General features: G+C 39.6%; 2 protein-coding genes across 7 annotated transcripts in view; one reads left to right on the forward strand and one right to left on the reverse strand.

Moving 5' to 3' along the window:
• The window catches only part of LOC119055172 (uncharacterized), a 116,893-nt gene extending 100,109 nt beyond the window's left edge, over positions 1-16,784 (reverse strand). For all 5 annotated transcript variants that reach the window (XR_008392401.1, XM_053669658.1, XM_037153337.2 and 2 more), the window contains exon 1: positions 15,755-16,784. Coding sequence is in view for 4 of the 5 variants with exons in the window: in XM_053669658.1 (XP_053525633.1) it covers positions 15,755-16,079 (325 nt within the window). In the remaining variant the exon portion in view is untranslated. The remainder of the gene's footprint in view (positions 1-15,754) is intronic.
• The window catches only part of HORMAD2 (HORMA domain containing 2), a 33,290-nt gene continuing 25,112 nt past the window's right edge, over positions 16,197-24,374 (forward strand). For both annotated transcript variants that reach the window (XM_037153334.2, XM_037153335.2), the window contains exon 1: positions 16,197-16,273. The gene's annotated coding sequence lies outside the window, so the exon portion shown is untranslated. The remainder of the gene's footprint in view (positions 16,274-24,374) is intronic.

The following is a 24,374-nucleotide window of genomic DNA, read 5'->3' on the forward strand; positions in this document are numbered from 1 at the left end:
AATGTCATTGGAATTTTGATAGAAATTGCACTGAGTTTACAATATCACATAGGAAAAAAATCAGCAGTCTTTTGGCCTAATTGCTCAGTTTTTTAGTAACTTGTATCTCGCTTTTTGGTTGTTTTTGTTCATTCCTTTGTTCATTTACTACTGATTACTAATTAAATAGTAACAATCTGTTTTTTAATTTTCAATTTATTACACATTTCAATAAAATATTGAACCCCTTCCAAATTGCATTGAATCTGTAGATGACTTTGGGGGCAGTATGGACATTTTAACAATATCATTCTTCTGATTCATAACATGGTATAGCTTTTACATTTATTGTGTTTTCTTTGGTTTCTTTGATCAAGTCTTATAGTTTTCAGTGTACAGATCTTTCACCTCCTCAGTTAAATTTATTCCTAAATATTTTATTGTTTTTGATTCTGTGTGAATGGAATTGTTTTATTTCTTTTTCAGATATTTCATTGTTAGTGTATAGAAATGTAACTGACTTTTGTCATTTGTTTTGTATCCTGTGACTTCCTGAATTCATTAATTAGTTCTAATAGTTTTCAGGTTGAGTCTTTAGGCTTTTCTGTATATGAGATCATATCAACTGCAAAACATTTTTACTTCATTTCTTATTTGGATGTCCTTTATTTCTTTTTCTTACCTGACCGCTATAGCTGAGATTTCTAGTACTACATTGAATAGCAGTGGTGATTCTGGAAACCCTAGTCTTGTTTCTGATCTTAGAGAAAAAACTTTCAATCTTTCACCAGTAAATATGATATTAGCTGTAGGTTTGTCATATATGGCCTTTATTATGTTATGTTCCTCCTATACCAATTTGTTGAGAAATTTTATCATTAAAATGTAATTTATCAAATTTTTTTCTATCTCTTTTGAGGTGATCATGAGATTTTTAAAAATCTTTTATTCTATTAAGGTAGTGTATCGCATTTATTGATTTATGTATGTTGAAATACCTTTACACTCTATGGATGAATCACATCTGATCATGGTGTATGATCCCTTTAACATACTGTTGAATTTGGTTTGTTAGTATTTTGTTGAAAAATTTTTTGCATCTATATTCATCAGGAATATTTACCTGTAGTTTTCTTTTCTTGTAATGTTTTATCTGGCTTTGGTATCAGGATAATGCTAGCTTCATAAAATGAGTATGGAAGTGTATGCTCTTCAATTTTTTGGAAGAGATAAGAAGAATTGGTATTAATTCTTCAAATATTTGGTAGGATTCATCAGTGAAACTACCAGGCCCTGGGCTTTTCTTTGTTAGGAGGTTTTTGACTTCTGATTCAATCTCCGTACTCATTGTTGGTCTACTCAGATTTTTTATTCATGATTAAGTCTTGGTAGGTTGTATATTTCTAGGAATTTATTCATTTCTTATAGGTTATCCAATTTTTAGTGTGTAACTGTTCATAAGAGTCTCTTGTGACCTTTTGGATTTCTGTGGTATCAGTTGTAATGACTCCTTTTTCATTTCTAGTTTTATTTATGGGAGTCTTCTTTATTTCTTTCTTAGTTAGCCTAGCTAAAGGTTTGTCAATTTTGTTTATGTTTTAAAAAAACAGCTCTTAGTTTCATTAATCTTTTCTATTGTTTTTCTGGTCTCTATTTTATTTCTGCTCTGATTATTACTTTCTTCCTTCTGCTAACTTTGGACTTACCTGGTTCTTTTTATAGTTTCTTGAGGTATAAAGTTAGATTATTTATTTGAATTCTTTCTTTTTCCTTATGTAGGTGTTTATTAATATAAATGCCCCTTCTATACTGTTTTACTGCATCCCATAGGTTTGGTATGTTGTGTTTCCATTTTCATTTGTTTAAAGAGATTTTCAATTTTCCCTTTGATTTTTTATTTGATTTATTGGTTGCTCAGTGGTATGTTGTTTAATTTCTACATATTTGTGAATCTTCCAGCTATCCTTCTGTTACTGATTTCTAATTTCATACCATTGTGGATTCAAAACAGTAGTTGCTATGATTACAATCTTCTTAAATTTGCTAAGACTTGTTTTGTGACTTATATGATCTGTCCTGGGGAATGTTCCATGTGTATTCTGCTGCTGTTGGATGGAATGTTCTGTATATGTCTGTTAGGTTCATTTGATTTAAAGTTCAAGTCCAATGTTTCCTTGTTGTTTTTCTGTCTGGATTCATGGTTAAAAGTGGAGTATTGACATCCCCTACTATTATATTGTTGGCTATTTCTCCCTTCAGATCTGTTGGTATTTGCTTAATATATTTAGGTGTTCTAAAGTTGGATGCGTATATATTTATTATTATATCTTCTTGATCAATTATCAATTGACCCTTTATCATTAGGTAATAATCTTCATTGTCTCCTGTTACTGTTTTTGTTTTAAAGTCTATTTTGTGTAATACAAGTATAGCTACCCCTGCTCTCTTTTGATTTCCATTTTCATGAAATGTTTTGTTTTTTTTTTCCATCCCTTCACCCTGGGCCTATGTGCATCCTTAAAGCAGGCATGAGTCTCCTATACGAAGCATATAGTTGGATCTTTTTAAAAATTCCATCGATTTTATGCTTTTGACTGGAGAATTTAACCCATTTAGAGTAATTATTGATAGGTAAAGACTTCTTAATGTCTTATTATTGCTTTCTGCCTGTTTTGTAGTTCTCTTGTTCCTTTCTCCCTCTCTTGCTGCCTTTCTTTGTGAATTGATGATTTTTCTGTAGTGGTGTGCCTTGATTCCTGTCTCTTTATCTTTTGTGAATCTGCTGTAGGTTTTTGTTTTGTGGTTATCATGAGGCTTACATAACACCTTACAGATATAACAGACTATTTTACTCTAATAACTTAACTTCAATCTCAGACAAAACTCTATCCTTTTACTTGCCCTTCCCTTCCATGTTTCTGATGTAACAATTTAATTCTTTTTATGTTGTATATTCATTAACAAGTTATTGTAGCTAGTACTTTTGACCTTTAACTTCTACACTAGAGTTAAGTGGTTAACATATCACCATATTACAAAATTAGAGTATTCTGAATTTGACTATATACTTACCTTTACCAGTTTGTTGTATATTTGGATATGTTTTCACATTAACAATTAGCATCTTTTCATTTAAGCTTGAAGAACTTCCTTCTGCATTTCCTGTAAGGTGGATGTTGTGGTGATAAATTCCCTCAGCTTTTGTTTATTTGGTAAAGTCTGTAACTCTGGGGAAAGTATTCTTGATTGGTGGTTTTTTTCTTTCAGCACTTTGAATATACTACCTAACTCTCTCCTAGCCCATAGAGTATCTGCTGGGAAAAAAAGGGCAAATCACCAGGAAGATATAACAATTATAAATATATATACACATAACATCAAAGCACCTTAATATATGAAGCAAACATTAATAGAATTAGTGGAAGAAATAGATAGTAACAAAATAATGGCAGGAGATTTCAATACCCAACCTTCAATAATGGATAAAATGACCAGGTAGAAGATGAAGAAGGAAACAGAGGACTTGAACAACACTGTAAACCAATTATACCTAACAAACATACAGAATACTCCACTGAACAATAACAAAATACATCTTCTCAAAAGCATATGGAACATTCTCCAGGACAGGTTACATAAAAAGCCTTAAGAAATTTAAGAAGTTGAAAAAAATAAAAATTTAAGAAATTGAAATCATACCAAGTATTTTTTTCTGACCACATAGATGAAACTAGAAATCAACAGCAAAAGGAAAACAGGAACATTCACAAATATGTGGAAATTAAGTAACACATTTGAACAACCAATGCGTCAAAGAAGAAATCCCAAGGGAAATTAGGAAATATCATGACACAAATAAAAACAGGAAAGGTTAAGAATCTGGCAAATGATTCCAAGGATGATCTTTAGTGAAAAGAATATACAATTTATAATAAGTTGACCTAGTTTTGAATCTACAACTTTACCACTTACCAGCTGTGTGACCATAAATATTTTTAGTTTTCAACAATTCCATTTTCTAGACTGTTTAAAATGGGGATAATCATAACTTCCTTATAAGGCTGTTATAGGAGAAAAATGAAATAATATACTATATGAAGCCTTATAAATGGGAAGACTAGAAATGCCATTCTTTACTCTCTTTTCTGCCTTTAAAACACTCACCCTTACTTTAGCTGTGGCTACTACTCAGGTGCTACATGTCATGTGTTGTAGTCTGAAACAGCTTTCCTGACCACAAAACTTGTTTTCTTAATATATTGTTAATGTTCATGTTAGAAAGTACAGAACTTAGAGTATTATACCTATATTGTAAAACCTAATTTAACTCCTGATTTTGCCAAACACTAGATATGTAATCGGGGCAGTTCCATTACAGTTTAGGTCCTTCCTCACTTGCAAAATTATGATTTTAGAATTGCAGAAGCAATTTGTACATTGCCTGTCTTTGAGGGTGGTCATATTGATCACCTGAGAACATACATGGTAGGGCATGCTTAAAAGATGATGATGATGATGATTAGCCCATCTATTTGGCACATGATAGCAAAACAAAGGTTTGCCCTTTATTATCCTAATCAACAATGATTAACATAAAGTGGACATCTTCAAATAGAATACGAGTTGATTTCTCTAACAAAGACCAATGTCACCAAGAACTCCAAGGACACAGTGACAGTATTACCCAGAATGTTAGCTAAAAGTTTTGTTTGGCCAAAAAGCCTGTTTAGTTTTTTTCTATAAAATAAAGACCCTTTTTTCATTTTCACCAATAACTTTATTGATTTGAATATTTTGAGTATGTCAGCTATCTCCTGCTATTGGTTTCTAGTGGGTAGAGGCCAGGGGTGCTGCTAAAACATCTTCCAATGCATAAGACAGACCCACAGCAATGAATTATTTGTCAACAGTACCAAGAAACTTCACAAACCACTTTTGACACATTCGATCATTCACAACACTTTTTCCATACACTGCACAAATCTTTTTTTTATTTCAGTTGCATTTTTACCTTTCTTGAAATAATAAAGCATAATATGTATTTTATTCCATCTTCAATATTTAAAAAGCTACACAAAAATTCACCAATTTTGATAAGTTTTTAAAATGCACACTGATATGACAGCTGTCAAATGGCATCTAACAAAAGTTTCTAATGAAATCGAAGACAACTAAGCACTATTAGAGCCATGGTATGGAAAAAACGAAACACACTTTTTGGCTAACCTGATAGGATCTACAATCCTTTTACATTACCCAAGTTAGAAATCTTTCCCATTTCTCACCTTTCTAAACCTGTTCTAAACTTCACTTTCTCTGAGACTCCTGTATCATACTTAACCATCTTACTCTGAGCAGATGAACCCCCAAAAAGGGAGAGAAAACCCTAACACTCCCTCTCACCTGAACTCTAATGTCTAAATGATATTGATATAGTCTTAGCAACTTCAGTCTTGTCTGAGAGGATAAAGCCTCCCTCCTTGTTTACAAGGTAGGTATTCCTAATCCATTTCTCTCCTTCCTCTAGGACTTCATGCCATCAGTCACTTCCTACACTATTATCTGCAGTCACTCACTTGCCACAAGATTCTTCACAGTTCACCAATATGGGTGTCCCCTCCAATGTAATTACCCTTGTTTTTTGGGGGGAAAAGTTTCACCTGGTTAGGGAGAAGACAATGATTTGATCATATTTAGAAATAAAACCAGCTTTTGCTCCCTGGGCGCTCGGCCCCCACACGCCGTCTCTGGGCATGCGCCACCCACTGGAGCTCCGCTTGGAAAAGAATTTGGTCACCTTTCCTGGTACTGAGGGGTACAAAGTTCTTTTGGACTTGGAAGGACAGAGTTCAATATACTGAGCTTTAGGCAGTGCCTCAGGTGGGAGACAATGTAAGTGTAATGTTTTAGAAAACGGTGCAGCCAGATTCAAGTATAATCACTCCAAAAGAGAAAAAAAGTGCAACAAACTATTGAGGGCCTATTGGAAATGCAAAAAATGTTGAAGCAGGGACTTCCGCCAAGATGGAGACGTAGATGGAGGATCCACCTCGCCTCTGTGCACAACCAAATCTAAGAACAACTATTTTTAACAGCAGTCACAACCAAGCCACACGGAAAATCGACAATACGGAGTCCAAAGGACAACTAGATACTTGGCTGGACCGGTACGAGGAGCGAGGCCAGCAGCGGAGCAGGTTAGCAAGAAAAAATTCCCGGGCGGTGTGCGGCGCGCGCAGGCAACCGAGGGCGCTGATCGCCAGCCAGCTGGCTGCTGGAGCGCACAGGGAAGAGGCGCGGCGGTCGGGCGGTCGGGCGGTCGGGCGGTCGCGCGCATTTACGTGCGGAGAAGCCAGTGAGAAGGGAAGCCCGCGCGGGGCAGCAGGCTCGCACAATTCCGATCGGATAAACCCCAGGCGTGCAGAGTGACTGGAAGCGCTGGGCTAGCGGAGAGGAACGCCATTGCTCCCTCTCTGACCCCGCCCCCACACACAGCATCACAAACCAGCGACCTGGGTCGCCCCGTCCTGGTAAACAACTAAGGCTTTGCTCCGCTCACTTAACAGCACGAATAGACCAAAAATGGCTCTAGGACAACTCAGAGCCCCAGAACCGATAGACCTAAGTGATGAAGAAATAGCCAGTCTTTCAGATGCACAGTTCAAAACACTGGTTATAAGGATCCTTACAGAACTGGTTGATTTCAGTCACAAATTAGAGAAACATATGGAAGCTAAATTAATTGAAATGAATGGGGATACAAAAGATTCCAATAGTAATGGAAAGAAAATTGGGACTCAAATCAAGGGAGAGAACCAGAAGGAAGAAAAAAATGATCAAACAGAAAGGAATGAAGAAATAAGAATTCAGAAAAATGAGGAGAAGCTTAGGAACCTCCAGGACATCTTTAAACGTCCCAACATCCGAATTATAGGGGTACCAGAAGGGGGAAAGGCACAACCACCAGTTGAAAAATTATTTGAACAAATAATAAAGGAGAATTTCCCCAAGATGGCAAAGGAAATAGACTTCCGAGAAATCCAGGAAGCTCAGAGTCCCAAAGAAGTTGGACTCAAGAAGGAACACACCAAGGCACATCATAATTACATTAGCCAAGATTAAAATGAAGGAGAGAATCCTAGAAGCAGCAAGAGCTAAGGGGACAGTCACCTACAAAGGAGTTCCCATCAGACTGTCAGCTGATTTCTCAAAAGAGACCTTACAGGCAAGAAGGGGCTGGAAAGAGGTATTCCAAGTCATGAAAACCAAAGATCTACAACCAAGATTGCTCTACCCAGCAAAACTTTCATTTAGAATGGAAGGACAGATAAAGTGCTTCTCAGATAAGATCAAATTCAAGGAGTTCATCATCACCAAGCCCTTATTATATGAAATGTTAAAGGGACTTACCTAAGAAAAAGAAGATAAAAAAGATGAACAGTGAAAGGACAGCAAACTCACAGTTATTAAGAACCACACCTAAAACAAAAGCAAACTAAGAGGATAGCTAGATCAGGAGCAGAACCATAGAAATGAAGATCTCAGGGAGGGTTAGCAACAGGGGAGTGGGAGGAGGGGGAAGGGGGGAGAAGGTACAGAAAATAAGTAGCATAGACAGTAGATAGAAAATACATAGTGGGGAGGGTAAGAATAGTAGGGGAAATACAGAATCTAAAGAATTTGAGACACATGTTCATGAACTAAAGGGGGAAATGGTGGGGGAGGGGTACACAGGGTAGAGGGGAAGGGAGGGGGGAATAGAGCAAATGTAATGGCATAATCAATAAAAAAAATAAATTAATTTAAAAAAAAAGAAATAAAACCAGTATAGTTTAAATCAGAAAGGGGAGAGCTGGGAATGAGTTGCTCAGTTTGGATGTTTCTATACTAATCAAGGTAAGAAGTAACTGGGACCTGAGATAGAGTGATGACATGAGAAAGAAAGGAAATAATGCAAGAAAAGTTATATAAGTAGCCCTGGCTGGTGTAGCTAAGTGGATTGAGCACAGCTCTGTGAACCAAAGGATTTTTTGCGGTTCAATTCCCAGTCAGGGCACATTCCTGGGTTGCAGGCCACTTCCCAGAAGGGAATGCATGAGAGGCAACCATACATTGATATTTCTCTCCTTCTCTCCTTCCCTTCCCCTCTAAAGATAAATAAATAAAATCTAAAAAAAAGAAAAAAGAAAAATTATGTAAGTAAAACTAATAAATCTCAACAAAAAAATTGCAAGAGGGATAGAGGGAAAAGGAAGAATAAGAGAAAATGATTTTCAGGCAGAGACTTCTATAGCCTCACATAATAAAAAATACAGATTTTATAGAATTTGCTTAGGAAGGTCACTAAACAAGCAAAAAGTTTAAAAAAAGAGGATGGTTTTCTGTGTGCACACTATCCTTGAATAAAAAGATTCACACACACAAAATTAATGATTTCAAATTAGGATAAATGGAAAAGTAATACAATCAACAGAAATAGGAAATTGGACTGTATCTTTTAAAAGATCAACACCATCATGCATAATGTAAATACATCCCAATTAATTGCATGGATATTATTTGGATTCTTCCAACAACACATGTGCATTCACTCAACATGTGTTTATTAAACATGTCCTATGTCTAGGCACTTCCCAACCAATAAAGGGGATGGGAGTGTCCACCGGTTCTTGATAAAGTCATACTTTGAATTCTCACAATGCATCTTGCTATAATTCATCTTTCTGTTCTGCGCGCTGTGACTGGGGTTAAGATAGCCCCTGGCACATTTGGGAATATGGTTTTCACATAAATCTGGCTTTCTGGGATAGTTTTCTTAGGTGTAAGTTATAGTAAACTTCCAATGATGCCATCTTGCAATTCTTTCTCCCTTCCATTCTTAAAGCTATCCAGGTAATTTTTCTGTGATATTGTATACACTTTCTAGTTTTTTTTTTTAACTTTTCTCTGGGTAGGAAGACTTTAATTTTTGTTTGTTTGTTTAATGAGAAAAAATGTTAGAAAAGCCTGTCTTAGATGTTTCATATTATTGTATTCACACCACGTGAAGATCACAAGTACTCCAAATCTTAAATTAGAAAACTTGTTATCAGAGGTCATTAGTACTTACACATGTAATTTATCATAAGGTTAATAAAAGCAAAGGAAGAAAAAAGCCCCTCTTGTGGCTGAGGCTGAACTATAGCCTCATAGGAATTTTAAACCATTTTTTGGTAACTGTCATTTTCTAACCATCAAAATGTATATAAAGTGAAGGGCCTCAAAATATGGGCTGTCAGTTGTGTGGTAAATTTTGAACATCACTTCATCTCAGATTTCTGTGCAATTGTCAAGTAGCAATTGTCAAAAGTCAGTTTAAAATCCATTTCACTTCAACCTTTTCTATTAAATGATAAACATTAAGAGAAATAACATCACTTACATGTCATCAAAACTTTCTTTTTTTTTAACTTTCTAGTCAGCAAAAAACAGAACCAAATAGACAAATAGAACATTGCTATAATGTTTGAGAATTCAATAACATCCTTGACAGCATTTCTTAGTTGGGGCACTTCTGCAGGCAGCAGCCTGTCACTTACATCCCCTGTCATTTCCTGTTCCAATTCATTAAACCCTAGGCTTTCCCCAGAAACATACAACCTGTTTGGAGATTCTTCAGCCAGTCAGAAAGGATCAATTTGAAGGACACAGAAATTGATATGCAACTCTTGAGTAGGCATGAGGGCCTTAATAAATTGCCACCTACACATGGAATTATATTTTGTAGGCTGACAGTGAGTAGGCAGAAGCAGTAGGATCTCATATTTATACCTTACAGTCAGGGCTCATATCATATTGATTGACTTCTCTTTGGCTGCCAGAGAATGGATCAAGTTCAGGAGCTAAAGCCAAGTTGGCAATACTTTATCTTTGCCTTTCTCTTTAAAAAAATATCCTTAATAAGTTAGGCAGTATAACACTTTACACAAAGAGGCTTGATTCAAAACTTCAGTTATCTAAATCACTTTGTCTCTCTTTCCTTCTCAGTAATACTTAAAATTTTAGGACTCCAGAATCACATTCATAAACACATTCGTAAACATCAAGGAACAACCGCTCCCACCCCTACCTCCCTACAAAAATCACATGGCTACTTCATGTCTCAGTGGAGACCAGGATAAAATAACATTCTAACACAGAAATGAGAAGGCTTGAAATAATACAGCTGGCATGAGAAAGCCACATTTGACTTAAATTTAGTGAGGAAGACAAAGATGAAAGGAGACTCTCTTTTTAGCTCTCCTTTTAACCATGACTGAGGCACTTGGGATTGCAAAAGCAACATTTACCTTTCAGAAGCATGATGCTGAGGACTTCCGCCAAGATGGAGGCGTAGGTGGAAACACCTTGTGTCCTCACACAACCAAATCTAAAAACTAAAATCTAAAATCTAAAACTAAAATCTTAAGTTTTAACAACAATAAACACAATCAAACCACACAAAAAATCGACAATACAGAGTCCGAAAACAACAAAATGCTCAGCTAAACTGGTAAGAGGGGCGAAGCCAGCAGCGGAGCAGGTTGGCCAAAAAGATCCCAAACCAGGGTGGTGCACAAGCAGCCAAAGGCGTGGATACCAGGTGTGGGCTAGCTACAGGGGGACACAGGGAAGAGGTGTGGCTGGCTGTCTGCAGTTGGTTGAGCATTTGCGTGCAGATAAACCAGTGAAGAGGCGAGCATTGAGACTGCGTGGCGCAGGGTGGCGGGCTTGCACATTTCCACTCAGATAAACAGGCGGGGAAAAGCGGTGGGAGGAACTGGGAGAGCGAAGAGGACCACCATTGCTCCCTCTCTGACCCCGCCCCCACATACAGCATCACAAACCAGCACCCTGGGTGGCCCCGCCCTGGTAAACAACTAAGGCTCCACTCCTCATATGTAACAGGCACAAACAGATCAAAATATGGCTCAAGAACAACTCAGAGCCCCAGAGCCAATAAATCTAAGTGATGAAGAAATAGCCAAACTTTCAGATGCACAGTTCAAAACACTGGGATAGGCTGCTCACAGAACTGGTTGATTTTAGTCACAAATTAGAGGAACATATGAAGGCTAAACTAATTGAAATGAACGGTAATGCACAGGAAACCAATAGTGATGGAAAGGAAACTGGGACTCAAATCAAGGGAGTAGACCAGAAGGAAGAAGGAAATGACCAAACAGAAAAGAATGAAGAAACAAGAATTCAAAAAAATGAGGAGAGGCTTAGGAACCTCCAGGACATCTTTAAACGTTCCAACATTCGAATTACAGGGGTACCAGAAGGGGAAGAGGAACAGTCACGAGTGGAAACCTTATTTGAACAAATAATAAAAGAGAACTTCCCCGTTCTGGCAAAGGAAATAGACTTCCAGGAAATCCAGGAAGCTCAGAGAATTCCAAAGAAGTTGGACCCAAGAAGGAACACACCAAGGCACATCATCGTTACATTAGCTAAGATTCAAATGAAGGAGAGAATCCTAGAAGCAGCAAGAGATAAGGGGACAGTCACCTACAAAGGAGTTCCCATCAGACTGTCAGCGAATTTCTCAAAAGAGACCTTACAGGCAAGAAGGGGCTGGAAAGAGGTATTCCAAGTCATGAAAACCAAAGACCTACAACCAAGATTGCTCTATCCAGCAAAGTGTCCATTTAGAATGGAAGGACAGATAAAGTGCTTCTCAGATAAGACCAAATTCAAGGAGTTCATCATCACCAAGCCCTTATTATATGAAATATTAAAGGGACTTACCTAAGGAAAAGAAGATAAAAAAGATGAACAGTGAAAGGACAGCAAACTCACAGTTATCAACAACCACACCTAAAACAAAAGCAAATTAAGAGGACAGCTAGATCAGGAGTGAACCATAGAAATGAAGATCACGTGGAGGATTAGCAACAGGGGAGTGGGAGATGGAGAAGGGGGGAGAAGGTACAAAAAATAAGTAGCATAGACAGTAGACAGAAAATAGATAGGGGGAGGGTAAGAATAGTAAGGGAAGTTCTAAAGAACTTGAGACACGTATTCATGAACTAAAGGGGGGATGGTGGGGGAGGGGTGTGCAGGGTGGAGGAGAATAGAGGGGGGGAATAGAACAAATGTAATGGCATAATCAATAAAAAAATAAAAAATAACCTTAATTACTCCAAAAAAAAAAAAAGAAGCATGATGCTTCCAGGAGGGGAAAGAAAGGGTCTTACACATCCTTTTCTTTCTTAGTTCTAAAGTGGTGGGTATAGGTCTCCTTTTATTGGTTTGAAGTAGTCTAACCATTGCCAAAGAACGAGCAAAGGAAATTATATGCGCATGCTGTCCTCCTAAAATGCCAACTCCTTTGTGAGCTGTCTTGACTATTCAGAAGGCATAGCTTTCTTCTCTACACTCCATTATGTAATTTATGCCTCCATTAATATTTGCAAACTATTTTCGATGTGAGTAATGTGTTTACAATGTTTCCCTCTCTTATTAAACGGTAAACTTCCACAGCTCCGGACAAACTCATTATCTTTCTGGTCCTCACTGCCAAGCAGAATGCTTTATAATGGTAGGTGCAAAATAAATGTTTGATGAATGCATATATATGGTGGTGTCAGCTTTATGATGACTGGAAGTTATGATGATTTTAAGAGTTCTAGTAGAAGTTGGATGCAGCCCTGGCTGGTATGGCTCACTTGGTTGGAGTGTCATCCCATAAACCAAAAGATGATGGGTTTGATTCAAGGTCAGGGCACATGCCTGGGTTGTGGGTTCAGTCCCTGGTTGGGGTGCAAATGAGAGACAACTGATCAATGTTTCTCTTTCACATCAGTGTTTCTTTCCCTCTCTCTCTTCCTTCCTTCCCCTATCTCTAATAAAAAGCAATATTAAAATCAATAAGCACATCCTCTGATGAGGATAAAAAAAAAGTTGAATGCAAACAGAATAAAGAAACCACACTTTTTGAAAAAAGATTTTATTTATTTATTTTTAGAGAGAGAGGGAGAAAGGCAGAGAAACATCAATGTGTGAGAGAAACATCAATGGGTTGCTTCTCAGCCCACACCCAGGCATGTGCTCTGACTGGGAATTGAACCAGTGACTCTTTGGTTCATAGTCCAGCACTCAACACACTGAGCCACACCAGTAGGGCAGAAACCACACTTTTTACTTAGATGCTCCTTCCACTCTAATGTCTTTTTTCTGTGTTTGGTATCATTGTATATACATTGAAGAAGGAGATGCATCTAGAAATGTCCTCCTGGGAATATATTTTATATTTAATATGTCTATTTTTATAACTCTCAAGTAAACCATATTTTGAAGAAGATTTTCAAGGTTAAACTGAACCTGATGGAGAGAGTTTCAGTTAAACAAACGGTATCTCTACTTCCTGTGACATAGTGTGCTGTCAGATGCCTGAGAAGCAACTCCAAGATTCTGAAATCTGACAGCATGACTCCACAAGACTCTACTAACTAGGTATTGCCTACATAAAATGATCAAGAAGAGGAAAAGAACACCTTGAATTTCTTTTAACTGAGAAGAAAAAAAAGGTCTTTAGTTCTCAAAAAACAAGGGTCTAACTAGAGACCGATTAATGAGAAGTGACAATTATTTCAGGTACAAAAAGCGAAATGTGTCTAAAGAGAGAATAGTCAACTCTAGGCAATGAAAGTCATGTCAAATAAGATATCTTACTCCTCTATTTTCATCTGTTTCACATTTTACAGGGTTTGGCAAAACTTTAACAACTGGTTACTTGGAAATTTCTAAGCAGTGATCAATTTCTACCACAATGTACATTTTTCCTTTCCAAAACAAACAAAATACTTGGCTTTGACAGAGACAGTTTCCAATCTCTTATCACCGAAAGATACAAAAGAAGCTGGGAAGTTGTCTGAATATCATACAGCACTTTTGAGTTCATTAGGCCATTATTCTTAGGTCCATAATCAAAAGATGTACAAGCTCAAAAGCTTTTAGGTGACAGGATTTGGGGATTTTTGTGTTTTAGTTATAAACCAGGATCACAGAAAAGTAATCAGAAACTAGACTGGCCAGAGATATGAAAGAGCCTTGAAATAAGAGGTGTGAAACCATAGGTTGTACTTGTGAGTTGTTCTCTTAAGCTTAAGGACTTTAAGCAAATTGCTTAAACTCTAAACTGTAAGTAAAAGACTAGACTTTGATGATTTCTAGAGCCTACTGTGACTTATCAATTTTTTATTGTCTAATATTATACCTTAAGTTATGAATTGGTTCATTTACATATCTATTTGGATACCTTCAATGAACATAACAAAGGACGGTGTCATCGAGGAGTTAAGTCAGTGGGAAAAGTGAAGGCTTTATCCATAGCTCCTAAAACAGATGCTCATTATCCATTCTAGTTCTAAACCAGGGTTACAAGGAAACCAATAGGGAAGGAGGATAGAAAGGAGTAGGAGAAACCCCATAGCTCCTAGGAGGAAGAGAGGTTAATTAATTGTTTCAGTTTGGCAATATTTATTGAATGATCACTGTGTACCTGGCACTGTACTGGGCACTGGGGATCCTGGGGTAACCCTGATAGACCAGACCTCTAAGGAAGTTTACTTACATTCTAGGAGGTGGAGAGAGGAAAAGCAGGCTAGTAAATAAATACGTAAATAAAAACCCAGACTACAAGAAGTTCTATGAAGGAAGTAGTAACAATGAGACAAAATAACTGTATTTGGGGGAAGGTATGTCTGGCTGGACTGCCAGTAGCACAGGGCAGAGGGGGAAAGCTCTTTGGAGATGGTGGTAGTTGACTGAGCTAAGAGTTGAAGACAGATGAGTATGAATACAGCCAGCAAAGAGGGCTAGTGATTCACCTGGAGAGATGCAGGTAAATACTGAGGCTGGAAAGGGCTAGAGCAGAGACCATTTGTGTGTGTGGAGCTTAAAGAACAGTTAGTTCTAGACAGTATAATATTAAAGCAGTAGTTCTTAACTAAGGGCGATTTTGCCTCCCCCCCCCAACACACACACACACACCACCACCACCACCACCACCACCACCACCACCACCACCACCACCACCACCACCACCACCACCAGGGGACCTTTGTCAATGTCTGGAGACATTCTGAGTTGCCACGATTTGGGAAGCGGGTGGGGTGGCAGTGCACTGCTGTTGAGGTTGAGAAACCCTGCACTAAAGGAATATTACAGCCCAAATTTGGGTTTCAGTCATTATGCTATAAACTAATGGTTTTACCAACTTGAATCTTCTGTTCCTTTACTTGCGGAAACAAAGTTAAAAACAGATTTCAAGTAGCCCACTGCTTCATCCACTCCCTTAAAACTCCCTGGCAGAAGTTCGAGGGCCTTAGAAAAGCTCCACGGGGACGGTAGGTGCACATGTACCTGAACACATGAGAACGGCCCTGAGGAGTCACACCCAGCCGTTCACTGGGGTTACCTCTGCGGGAGGAACCGGGCCTGGGGTCCGTGTAGGGAAAGCATATTCATGCTTCAGTTGCATGATTACGAATTAATGTTAACAACAATGCGATGTTGGGTCCATGCATAGAGAAGAAGGGGAGATGCGCTCAGGGACTGAAACCTCGTTCGTCCGGGTGTCTAAATGCCCCTTCCGCGTGACCCTGGGCCCCCCAGGCTCTCGCCTCCTCTCCCGGACGCCGCCCCGCGCGGGCCGCAGAGCTCTCGGGGACCCGCGACCCCCGGGCCTTGGCCCGCATTAACCCGGGACCCCTCCGGGCCCGCGGGGGCCTCCCCGCCGCCGCCTCACCTCGACCAGGAGGCGCCTCCTCCAGAAGCCCCGCGGCAGGTTGTCCTCGACGTACTTGTTGCCGAAGTTGAAGGCGACGTCGGGTCCTTCTGTAGCCCCGGGAGCGCGAGGCGAACCTTTGGAAGGTCGGGAAACCGACCTTCTCTGCCTCAGCAGAGACGCGGCGTGGGAGGAGAGAGGGCGAGAGGACCGGGAACGGGGGCCGGGTCGGGCGTGGAGGGGGCCGGGCGCGCCAGGGTCCTATAAGCTGCCGCAGCTCGCCCCTTCTTTGCATATTCATGAAGCGGAGAGTGGATGGACACCTGAGAAAGCTTTGGGGGCTCATGAATTATTCATGAGCACCTCGCCCCACCCAAGAAGATCTCGTTGATTATTCATGAGCCCGAGAGGCGGGTTTGAGCCGGAAAAGGCGGTTGAATGCGGCTCTGAGGGAGAAGTTCACCAGCTGAGGCGAGGGCTGACCGGACGCGGTCTGCGGAGGCAAAGGGCGCTTGAGGACAGTCCGTTCTCTAGTCTTAGGTTAACATTTTTTCTTTTCTTTTTTACTTGAGAGGTTAAGTTTGAGTTGAAAGTATATCTCTGAGGCCCCCCTTACTGTGAGGAGAAGCTTCGGGAAGGCGGGGGCTGAAGGGAAAGAAGGGGGCGCAGCCTGTAGGTTAACCTTTACTCGTCGCCGTGTGAGGAGGAAACTTTCCGCACAGGCCAGGGAAAGGAACGGCGGAGAAAATTCTGCCCGGAACACGCGCATTCCCGCCATCTAAGTCGCTTTTAAATTCAGAGTTTGGCGGGAGAGGAGGAGTCGGTCTTGGAGAGGCTGCAGCGGCGGTCAGCAGCCGCCGGGCAGGTGCCCGGACCGGCCGCGCGGGGCGCCGAGTCCGCTGTGGAATTTCGGGGCTTCGTGCGGCCAGGTCGGGTTTTTCTCCAGCCGCGGAGGTGTTCCGCCATGATCAGTGCCTGGCGCGGGCCGAGGGGTGGGCTGAGCAGCCATCAGGACCCGAGCTCTTCTTTCACTCGATCCAGGACTGGCCACTTAATCTCTGTGGACGTCAGGTCCGCAAACAGTGCGGGGGAGAGGGTGTCCCGAAACTCGAGATTAGCCAATCACCGGAGGGCGTTGGAGTGTCCGGAGCGGCGGACGGGGCGTGCGGTACACCGTGTACTTGGCCGGCGAGAATGGGGGCGGGAGGCCAGGGGAAGAGACTAGTTCCTGCTCCTAAAGGAGTGCTTCATCTGATTAGGGTGATAATCCAATTTCTGCCCCGTTGGACCGTAAAATCTCCTGAGAGGTGATCAGTTTTTCATCTTCGTAATCCTCGGGGAAGCCTCGCACATAGTAGTCGCCTGCTAAATGCCGAATGAATGAATAATTAAAGTGGCATGAAGATATTAAAAAACCCAAAGAGCATGAACAAATACCTAGTTAATATAGTGGAAACCATTTACTCGGAGTGAACATGAGTAGGGAAATGTGAGGGCCAAATGGGATTTATTAAAATGGTGAGTAATAATTTATGGAAACAAACTCTGTGAAACCTCTGAGTCACTGGTGGCCTCTGGCAAACCGAGGCCCATCGCTGGACTTCACTTTCCTCTTCTTGATAGTTTGATATTTTAAATTTAAATTCATGATTCATTTTGAATTAATATTCGTATATGGTGTGAAATTTAGGTTGAGGTTCTTCCCCCCTCCCCCCATGGATGTCCTATTGTGCCAGCACCATTTGTATAAAGACCATCCTTCCTCCACTGAATTATTTACCCTTTTCTTAACAAGGGATTGGATTAGTTTTACAGTATGTTTCCTGTTCCTTCCAGCTCTGTGTTGTGAAGCCTGTTTATATTGATTGATATGCATGTCCTTTAAATAAGGCCATACTTCATATCAGGCACATGTAAGGAAAAGAAAGGTCACCTACTTGCATTTTAGAATCCAGCTATTGGATATTGTTCACTCAATAGCAAGGGTATTTTCTTGTTTAAAAAAATGGTTGTGGAAGATTGGGAAAGATGGGTGGAAAGCATTAGGAAATCAGCTATTAGTGTCATTGGGCAAACAATAAAAGTTTGTTTTTTGCACCACTCAGAATACCTCCCTCCAAAAAAAAAAGTGGCTTAGGCCTTGGTAAACTTAACAACAGCTGGTTTATCTTTATCTGAATCTTGGATTCACAAATAAAAGGGTAAAATAGTAGGTAAGTGTGCCACCATTTAAAATAGGGCAGTTGAGATATAGGTCAAAAAGTATGCCCAGAGTGAGTCTGTATTTGAGAAACCATAGAAATCTTGCCTCTTTCTCAGAAGACCATAATCCTTGTCACATTTGGATATCAAGAATAATAGTGAATGCTGTTGATGCCCTGTGAAGTTTCACCTTTGTGGATCTAGTAAGCAAGCAAATATACATTTATTAAAAGACATTGGAAAGTTAGACATTTTGATCTTTAAATCCTTAGTTTTGAAATCTTTCCTAGATTTTTAGATGAGTCAGAACAGGTGTTAAAAAATCAGTTATTTTTAAGTATACTTTATTGATTACATTATTACAGTTGTCCCATTTCCTCCCCTTCATTCCCCTCCACCTTGCACACCACCTCCCACCCACCTTCCCCCCTTTAATTCATGTCCATGTATCCTAAGTTCTTTAGCTTCTACATTTCCCATACTATTCTTGCCCTCCCCCTGTTTATTTTCTACCTACCATCTATGCTACTTATTCTCTGTACCTTTTCCCCTTCTCTCCTCCTCCTACTCCCGTTTTGCTAACCCTCCATGTGATCTCCATTTCTGTGTTTCTGTTCCTGTTCTAGTTGTTTGCTTTTATTTTAGGTGTGGTTGTTAATAATTGTGAGTTTGCCATCCTTTCACTGTTCATTTTTTATCTTCTTTTTCTTAGATAAGCCCCTTTAACATTTCATATAATAAGGGCTCGGCGATGATTAACTCCATAAACTTGTCCTTATCTGAGAAGCACTTTATCTGTCCTTCCATTCTAAATGAAAGCTTTGCTGGATAGAGCAATCTTGGATGTAGGTCTTTGGATTTCATGACTTGGAATCCTTCTTTCCAGCCCCTTCTTGCCTGTAAGGTCTCTTTTGAGAAATCAGCTGACAGTCTTATGGGCACTGCTTTGTAGGTGACTGTCCCCTTATCTCTTGCTGCTTCTAGAATTCTCTCCTTTTTAATCTTGGCTAATGTAATGATGATGTGCCTTGGTGTGTTCCTCCTTGGGTCCAACTTCTTTGGGACTCTTTGAGCTTCCTGGACTTCCTGAAAGTCTATTTCCTTTGCCAGGTTGGGGAAGTTCTTCTCTATTATTTGTCCAAATAACTTTTCCACTTGTTGCTCTTCCTCTTCCCCTTCTGGTACCCCTATAATTCAGATGTCTGAACATTTAAAGATGTCCTAGAGGTTCCTGAGCCTCTCCTCATTTTTTTGAATTCTTGTTTCTTCATTCTTTCCTGTTTGGTTGTTTCTTTCTTCCTCCCAGTCCACTCCATTGATTTTAGTCCCAGTTTTCTTTCCATTACTATAGGTTCCCTGTGCATTTTCCTTCATTTCACTTAGCATAGCCTTCATTTTTTCATCTAATTTGTGACCAGAGTCAACCAGTTCTGTAAGCATCCTGATCACCAGTGCTTTGAACTGTGTATCTGATAGGTTGGCTATCTCTTGGTTGCTTAGATGTATTGGCTCTGGGGCTTTGACCTGTTCTTCTGTTTCAGCCTCTTTTTTTTTGGGGGGGGGTCTGGTGGAGCCTGTTACGTAGTGAGGGGCGGAGCCTTAGATGTTCACCAGGGCAGGGCGACCCAGTCACTGGGTTGTGACACTTATGTGGGGGCAAGGTCAGAGAGGGAACAATGGTGCAATGTGCTCTGCTCTCTCTTGGATTTCAGTCCCCTCTGCCACTTCCCACAAGCAAATTGGGCCCTTCTGGTGCTGGTTTCTGGATGGGTGGGCTCTAGGGACCCCCACAGATCTCTTCAATGAATTCTCCTGTGAGGCAGGGAGTCTCCTGGCAGCTCAACCCCAACAAGTGTTTTCAATCAGTGCTTTTAGGCTTTATTTCCTGGCGCTGGGGCCCTGGGTTGTGCGGTCTATCTTGCTGCCCGTTTTTGTCTGGTTTATCTGTGTGCAAATGTGTGACTGTGGTCAGCCAGCTGCCTTGTGTGCCTCACTTGGTCTGCTCATTGCCACCCCACACTGGGGGTTTGCCAGCCGCCGCCTGAGCTCCTGGGTCCGCCAGCCACCGCTTTTTCTCTGCCACGACCCCTCTGTATCCCTCTTACCAGTCTGGATGAATGGTTGTCAGACTTCCATGCAGTTCAATTTTCTGTCAGTTCCTGTTTTTTTGTTCTAAATTTTTGTTGTCCTTAATTTGGTTGTGCAAGGAGGCACAGTGTGTCTACCTACACCTCCATCTTGGCTAGAAGTCAGTTATTTTCTAAGAGTGCATGATCTATAGAGTCATACCTCCTGAGGCTGTCAGCTTGTGAGCTTTCAAAATTAAGCAGTTTGTAGTTGGATAAGAAACCTCTACAAAATATCTACTCAAAGAGAAAACAACAGTAGGAATAAAATAGTTAGTGGTTGAAAAGAGCCTATTTAAAAATATTATTTAGATCTTTTTTGCCTTCCTGAAGTGAGCTTATTCTAGAACACCAGAAAGAGACACTACTACCACGTTTAGATATCAGTAAGCAAGCTCAACAACTAGTAAAGGTCATTTTAGATAGAATGAAAACAAAGGCAAATTTCATTTTGGAGAGTCAATTGTAGAAAACCCCCTAAATTGTGAGTCAAATTTTCTTGAGTTTTTTTCTTAGTTCTGTCACTGAGTGGTTGATTGACCCTGGATAATTCAGTTGACTTTTCTGAACTTTGATTTCTTTATCTAGAAAATCAGGCATTTAAAGTTCTTTCTGCCTCTAAAATTCCATAATTCTTTTCTAGATACCTAATTGTTCCTCATTATTGTAGTGCTTCTCTGTTGACTCAGCAGATATTTACTGAGCATTTATGTAATTTGTTTCAGTGCTGATGGTGCTGAAGATTTAAGTATGAGCTAAACTAGACACAAAAGGTCACATTATATGATTCCATCTACATAAAATGCCCAGCATAGGCAAATTCATAGAGATGAAAAAGTAGATTAGTGTTTGCAAGGAGTCAGTGGGAGGAGAGAATGGGAAGTGATTGCTAACAGGCATAAGTCTTCTGGAATTAGATAGTAGTGATAGTTGCAAAACATTGTGAATAAAACCCACTGAATTTTTATTTTTATTTTGGAAGTTTAGAAAGGAACTTAAAAAAATAAAGAATGAGCTAGACAGACACAACTTTGCCCTCATGTTAGCCCATGGTAGGGTGGAGTGGATGCATAAATGCAGCCATAAAACTCTATATATCACAATGGGCATATAACCAAGATCTGGGAGTAATGGCGAATCAAGGAATAATTCTTGATAAATTTATTCTAAGCCATGCCTAGGAGATGAGTAGGAATTGGAAATGGAGAAGGATGTTTCAGACAGAATGAATATTACAAAAGCTTGAAAGCTGGAGAGAATGTAGTCCTTTAGGGTAATTAAAGTAGATAATAATAGCTGATGCATAAAAGAGTAAGGGAAAATGGTTAGAGGCACAGCTAAGGAGGCATGAGCCAAATCTTGGAGCTGTGAAAGGAATTTGGATTTTATCCTGCGGGCAGTGGGGAGCCACTGAAGTATTTCAGTCTAGGAAGTTATATAATCAAGTTTGTAATTTAAAAAGAAAACTCTCGCTGCAATACAAAGAACATATTGGAGAAGGGTAAGACCGATAACAAGCAGACTGGTGGTTGTAGCAATCCAAGCAAAAGATTAGGTTGATTTGATCCAAAGCAGAGATGAAAGCGTGGGTAAAGTAAGGAGTGGACATTTGAAAATATTAAGATGATTAGATATAGGAGTAGTGGTGGTGGAGGGGGACAGGGTTGAATCATAGTTTTTAGGCCTGAGCAATTAGGTATATGATAGTGTCATTCACTAAGCTAGGGAACAGAAATAGGTTTGGGGGAAGAGAATTCACATTGAATGTGTTGGGAACATCAAAAGTGGAACTGTCTCATAGGTCTCCACCTGCAACTCCCCAGAGAGACCTGGGCAGGGGATGTATATACACACATACATATATGAATCATTAGAAGAGAAATAGTAATTGAGACAATGGGAATATATTTATAGAGCCAGGAAGTGTATTTAGGAGTTAAAAAGAAAAAAGAAAGAAAAGAGCTCCTAGGACAAAACCCTGAAGTACTCCAAAAGCTAAAAATAATCAGGGAAAAAAGTCTGAAGAGGAAAATGAAAAAGAACAACTGGGAGGCTGGAAAAAAAACAAGGAGTTAGAGTACTAATAGTACTAACAAATTATAAGATTTAAAAAATTAAAATGCTTGCCCTGGCTGGTGTAGCTCAGTGGATTCAGTGTGGGCCTGTGAACCAAAGGGTCACTGGTTTGATATTCAGTCAGGGCACATGCCTGGGTTGCAGGCTGGGTCCCCATTTGGGGGAATGTGGGGGGCAACCACACATTGATGATTCTCTCCCTCTCTCCTTCCATTCTCCTCTCTGTAAAAAAAAATAAATAAAAACAACAAAAAAGAAAACACGCATGACATTTTTAAAAATTAAAATGCTTTATGACATATAATGAGATGTATATCAGACAGTATTCCAAGTGTCTTGCAAATAATGACTCATGTAGTCCTCACAACAACCATGTGAAGTAGGTACTATTACTATCCTTATTTTACAGATGGGGAAGCAAAGACACACAACTTGCCCAAGATGCAAGGGAATTGTAGACTGAGATTTGATCCTAGGTAATTTGGCTCCCAAAGAATCCACGTGCTTAACCGCTGTGCTGTGTTACCTCTCAAGATTAAACACTTGCCTGTATAAACAGTATAAGGGCCCTGAAAAGTTAGATTTATTGTCTTCATTTTACAAAAATGAAACTGAGGCCCAGAGAGGTTGTATAATTTGATCAAGTCACAGAGCTACTAGGTAGTTGAGCAAATTCTAGGTAGTAGAATTTGAACTCCAAAGCCTCTTTCTACTGAATTATACTCCTGGTTATTTTCTCTATGTATACACATATGTGTGTATAAAATTTAAATTTACTTACTTTATAAATGTTAACTCCTCAGGTATTTACCAAATGTTAATAGTGACTAGCTTTAAAATCTTTCTCAAAAGCAAAATGCCCTTTAATGAACAAAATAAATTAATGATCAAAATAGAATTGGAGACATAGAAACATGGAACAGGCTGAGGGGGTATGTAGGGGTTAATGGTGGAAAGAAGGGGAAAGGACTAGTCAAAGAACGTATATGAATAACCCATAGACATGGACAACGGTAGGGGGATTGACTATGGGAGCAGGGGGTGGGCTGGGCAGAGGAGAGCAAAGGGGGAAAAATTTGGACATTTGTAATAGAATAACAACAACAAAAACAAATACCCTGGATGTCTCAGAATTTTAAGTGATAGTATTAATTTAATCCAGGTTATTCATATATTCCAAAAATAAGGATGTAGTAATGCATTATGTCCTAATTGGTGCTATTCTCAGCACTTCATTCTCTAGAAATGCCATCAGAATGTCTTATTTATGATCAAAGAGAAATGTTTTATAAACACCAATATAAAAAGCTATTTAAAAATCATTATTCCTGTTATTTATTATCCTAAGACTAGTAACTACCATGTTTTGATGGGCCAGAACTAGAGCTTAAACTCAAATTATTTTTCCCCATTTTATTTCTTGAAATCACTTGATATGTTGAGTCAGATTTGAAGGTTATACTCAGACCTGAAGGTTATACTGTGAAGTCAACAAAAGATACACTGGAATCTTTAAGGAGAAAAGGAGTGTTAGGTGGTTTTCAGTCTGATATAAAATATTGTAAAAGAGTGTCCCCTAGTGCTGCTCTGAAGTAATTTGAGAGAAATTAGATATTACCTGTTTATTATCTCTGTCACCACCTTGTGGCCTTAAATAACTCTGCCCTCTTTTATTTGCAAAATCTTTCAGAATCTTGGCATTAATCTACGCACAAAAAATAGGTCACAGGCTATCCAGGATGATCCAGAATAGAATTTCTTTTTAAGAAAATTTATTTATTTATTTTAGAGAGATGGGGGAGGGAGGGAGAAATAGAGGGAGTGAAATTCCCTCTTTCTCTAGCACACCCCATACTGCAGATATAGCCTGCAACCCAGGCATGTGCCCTGACTGGGAATCAAACCAGCAATGCTTTGGTTTGCAGGCTTGTGCTCAATCCACTGAGTGAGCTACACCAGCCAGGGCCAGAATAGAATTTCTTTAAATGTGTTATTTTACAAATATTTTGGTCAAAACTGTATAAAACCTTGAAACAAAGCCACAATTTAAATTAAAGCCTTTGAAAAGATCAAGGGAAATTTTTTCCCTTCCTTTCTCTCTCCGTTCCTTACTTCCTTTCTTATGTTAGTAAAGCAATGAAATGGAAAACTAGATGTACTTAATTTTATTTTTTTAAGATTAAAAAATATTTTTAGAGAGGGGAAGGTAGGGAGAAAGGAAAAAAAGGGGGGAGAAA

This window comes from Artibeus jamaicensis, unplaced genomic scaffold, assembly GCF_021234435.1.
Source record: "Artibeus jamaicensis isolate MK-2021 breed Jamaican fruit bat unplaced genomic scaffold, CSHL_Jam_final contig_525, whole genome shotgun sequence".
In the NCBI taxonomy this organism is placed as follows: domain Eukaryota; kingdom Metazoa; phylum Chordata; class Mammalia; order Chiroptera; family Phyllostomidae; genus Artibeus; species Artibeus jamaicensis.